This window comes from Salvia hispanica, chromosome 6, assembly GCF_023119035.1.
Source record: "Salvia hispanica cultivar TCC Black 2014 chromosome 6, UniMelb_Shisp_WGS_1.0, whole genome shotgun sequence".
NCBI classification, from domain to species: Eukaryota; Viridiplantae; Streptophyta; class Magnoliopsida; order Lamiales; family Lamiaceae; genus Salvia; species Salvia hispanica.
In genome coordinates, this window is record NC_062970.1 from 37873581 (window position 1) to 37877875 (window position 4295).

Sequence of the window (4295 nt, forward strand, 5' to 3'; positions counted from 1 at the left end):
TGCATATTTAATGGGATGGAGGGAGTATATTGGATGGAAAATCTATCAATATATATATATATATATATATATATGGTATTTTTATGATGGAGTCGGTGTATGGGCTAGTATTATATAGTAAATATTGGTTTAGAAAATTTTCAATATATAAATTCTGTCACCGATTTGGATAATTTATAATATTGGTAATAATTAAACTACGGATAGGATTAACCCTGATGAGACGGTATAAATTCAATTAACATGCATATACCACCAAATTCAAAAATCAATTATCCAAAATTTGTTGACGGGATCGAATAGATGATGATCCGATCCCGCTACTCCGCTCTCGCATTCATTATCCTTACCTTCTCGATCATCGCTGTGTGTGATAAGCTTTCCGACGGCGGAGATTTCCTCAGGCTTCCTTCCGAAGCTCGCCGCTTCTTCGACGGCGATGACGTCGGCACTAGATGGGCTATCCTCTTAGCTGGCTCCAACGGCTACTGGAATTATCGCCACCAGGTTTATTCTCTCTCAAAACTACTTCTGAACCATTCAATTGAGCTTTTCTGCATCTTTTCTTTGAATTGAAGCCATTTGTTAATAATGTTAATTTACAGCTCCCCTGGATTTTTTTGCTTATTCTAGAGTGTGTAGGATGATGTAGCTGGTGATGATATTTGTGATTGTAAAAGCAAATGGTGTATGTTTAAATTAAATAATGCAATTGACATTGTGTTCTGAATCCAAACTCCATTATTCCAGCTGATGATCCTGTGCATGCTATCTGCTCTACTATTTGTTTTCTTTGGTGCTCTCCTAGAATATTTGGTTTTTGATATGGCTGCTTATCTGGAGTAATTCATAGTAGTGTATTTTCAAGTTAGGCAAGATATTGTATAAATTAGCTGCACTGTTTTTTTGCTTATTCTAGTATTAGATGGCATTTGTTAGACCTTTCCTGACTTTTAAAAGTTGGGTCTTTTTTCCTCTAAATATGAGATATGACTTAATGAGGGTTTTATACCAGTGAAGATTGACAAGTTCAACAAGTGACCATTGCCAACTCAAACTCTAATTGCTGATCTATGATGCTTTCACAGTTTTCTTGGTGTTGAAGTTTTTCAAAGAATCTTTCTTTTTGATATGTTTGAAGAACTTAATTAATTGTGCCTTCAACACCACTACAAATATTGTTAAATTAGTGATTTTGAATAAAATTTTCTACGATTTCATTTTGTATTTGGTAAAAGAACTAGCAACTAATACTAAAGTTTCAGTGAGCTTAGGACCAAACGAAATGTGGGTTAGTCAATTTGGAAGTTACCATTATGCTTTATAGAAAAAATTGGAAGACTCTTCATTTGTTTTCTATCCTATCTTATACACTAATAAAGGTCTTATTATTGAAAATATAGGCTGATGTATGCCATGCGTATCAAGTCTTAAAACGAGGTGGTCTCAAAGATGAAAACATTGTTGTTTTCATGTATGATGACATTGCTAACAATGAAGAGAATCCAAGGCGTGGAATTATAGTCAATAGTCCTCATGGTGAGGATGTCTACAATGGAGTTCCAAAGGTTCGGTTGAAACTCGCTCAGTCGACTATACTGGATGTTAATTGCATTTTGCTTGCTTAGATTTTATGAAACAGGATTATGTTGGAGAACATGTTACTGTCGACAACTTTTTTGCCGTCCTTCTTGGGAACAAAACTGCAGTTAAAGGAGGTAGCGGAAAAGTCGTGGACAGTGGTCCCAATGATAATATATTCATATACTACTCCGATCATGGTGGTCCTGGGGTGCTTGGTTAGTATAATTATTGCTATATCACCGTATTCATTATTTAGTTACTTTGAATTAACTATTATGTCAATTCTTTATGAACATGACTTGGTTGGTATTCATGAAGGATATATATTTTGTGCTTGATATTTTATGCATTTTTATTGCTAATATTCTATTCATGATTCTATTATGTGTTTCCAGGGATGCCTACCAGTCCGTACCTTTATGCGAATGATCTGTTCAATGTTTTAAAGAAGAAGCATGCTTCCGGAACATATAACAGCTTGGTACATCAAAATTGTTTCTTATGACTTAGAAAATCAGTTAAGTAATATCGAGACTTATGATCTTTGTATTAGGTATTTTACCTTGAAGCATGCGAGTCTGGAAGTATATTCGAAGGTCTTCTTCCTGAAGGCTTGAATATTTATGCAACCACGGCAGCAAATGCAGAAGAAAGTAGCTGGGGAACGTACTGTCCAGGAGACTCTCCTAGTTCTACACCTGATGAATACGGGACGTGCTTAGCTGATTTGTATAGTGTTGCATGGATGGAGGACAGGTGTGCAATTACTCTAAGTTCTTCTAGTTATTTATGACTTGAACTCGAGTTACAAAAGTTGAATTAATTTAGTGATCTCTTACTTTTCAAAATATCATGGTTGTTAACTCATCTCTTACTCCCAACAGAATAGCTAAGTTAAAATGTTGGTAAAGTGATCTGAGAGTTTTGGTGGCTCACATCTTTTGTTAATTATTGTTTGTTTTATGTCATCGTGAACAGTGACGCGCATAATCTACGCACCGAGACTTTGAGACAACAATATCAGCTGGTAAGATCGTTCGTGTTTGGGTCATGTGTCTTTACGGAGCAACATGTTTTAGTGTGACCATGAGTGTCGAAACTCAAGGGCAATGTGTCTTAGTTACTTTGTCCTCTTGTCACCGGTGTTACATTATTATGCATTCTGATGATGTTTATACCCACATTGTTTTGCCATTTTTACTAATGCAGGTGAAAAAGAGAACTGCTGCTGGAAATTCTTATTATGGCTCCCATGTCATGCAATATGGTGATCTGAAACAAAGTTTGGATACTCTTTACATGTACATGGGTACAAATCCTGCAAATGACAACTTTACTTTGTTGAGTGATAACTTTCTGTTGCCATCTTCCAAAGCTGTAAACCAGCGGGATGCAGATCTTCTACATTTTTGGCATAAGGTATGTTGAATCAAACTCTTGTTTCCAAGTAACAAGATCAGTGGTTTAACTCTCATATGGAGGAGTACTATTTAGGTTTTGATGGTTGTGTAATAGAGTTGATTTTTGATCATGTAGTGGATAAACACACATTAGTATGCATGTTCTGTACACTTGTAACAGAGTGATGGTTAAACTTATTGTTAATCAATGGCTTCTCGATCTCTTCTTACAGTTCAGTAAGGCTCCTGAAGGCTCGACGAGGAAATTTGAATCCCAGCAACACCTTGCGGAAGCTATGACACATCGAACACACATAGACCACAATATTAAACTTATTGGAAAACTTCTTTTCGGGATCGAGAGGGGCCCCGAAGTGCTCAACAATGTCAGACCTGCCGGAGAACCTCTTGTGGATGACTGGAATTGCCTTAAATTGCTGGTAAGATATCATAATTTTGTGTCCAATTTCTTACAAATATTTCTTTTAGTGTTACCTATCTTCAATTACTATGTTACATTATCAAGTTGAGATAAATCTTCTATAGTTTTTTCTTTCTTTGCATTAAGTGTTCATGAAAATTCTGCTAGGTTTTAATTATGCAAGAAAACATAATATTCACCTTTGTGCTGAGCTATCCAACTTCAAATTTGTGCATTTACTATGACTTTCCATGCTTGTCGTCTTACTGAGAATAACACATAACGCTGATATGCTATGCAGGTTCGAAAATTTGAGACTTATTGTGGATCTCTATCCCAGTACGGGATGAAACATATGCGTTCCATCGCCAATATCTGCAATGCTGGGGTGAATGTACAGCAAATGGCCGAAGCATCCTCCCAAGCCTGCACCAGTTTCCCTTCTAACCCTTGGAGCTCGCTGCACAGGGGCTTCAGTGCTTGATGGTCGACGGACAAACCTTGAATGTCTAGGTTAATATTTCTCTGTATATGGATCTATTTCTTGGCCTTCAATGCAAAATTGTTACTATTATGATTCTCTCCTATAAGGAAAGATTTCCTCCATGTATATAGTCGCATTCCTTAATACTTGAACTGGCTGTTGTCTCTGTAAATAATGCCTTTTTCATTGAGTAAAATAGTGCAAGAAATATATGGTAGTACTACTATACTATTATTATGAAGTTATATTGAGTAATAAGAAATTTCATAAAAGAGCATGTCTTTCATTATATTGGATTAGTTAGAAGATATACTCCCACATAAGACTAAATATAAGTAGAAAGTAAATGAATACTAATGAGCAGTATTTGTTTGTGTTTGTGCACGAGCAGATTTATTTGTGTTTG

General features: G+C 35.9%; 1 protein-coding gene across 1 annotated transcript; it reads left to right on the forward strand.

The window, feature by feature from the left end:
- The first annotated feature begins 249 nt into the window (after window positions 1–249).
- LOC125195667 (vacuolar-processing enzyme-like) lies at window positions 250–4011 on the forward strand. Its single transcript, XM_048093814.1, has 9 exons — window positions 250–507; window positions 1404–1568; window positions 1643–1799; window positions 1980–2065; window positions 2138–2340; window positions 2563–2611; window positions 2794–3003; window positions 3218–3424; window positions 3707–4011. The coding sequence occupies exons 1-9, from the start codon at window positions 304–306 to the stop codon at window positions 3887–3889; spliced, it is 1464 nt and encodes a 487-aa protein (XP_047949771.1). The 5' UTR covers window positions 250–303; the 3' UTR covers window positions 3890–4011.
- The last annotated feature ends 284 nt before the right edge of the window (window positions 4012–4295 follow it).

What these genes read in the sequence shown, in the direction of transcription:
- LOC125195667 (XM_048093814.1), top strand. Translation starts at nt 304, where the DNA reads ATGATGATCCGATCCCGCTACTCCGCTCTCGCATTCATTATCCTTACC. An exon ending in CCGGAACATATAACAGCTTG is followed by an intron (nt 2,066 to 2,137) that starts GTACATCAAAAT and finishes TCTTTGTATTAG; the next exon opens with GTATTTTACCTTGAAGCATG. An exon ending in GTTGCATGGATGGAGGACAG is followed by an intron (nt 2,341 to 2,562) that starts GTGTGCAATTAC and finishes CATCGTGAACAG; the next exon opens with TGACGCGCATAATCTACGCA.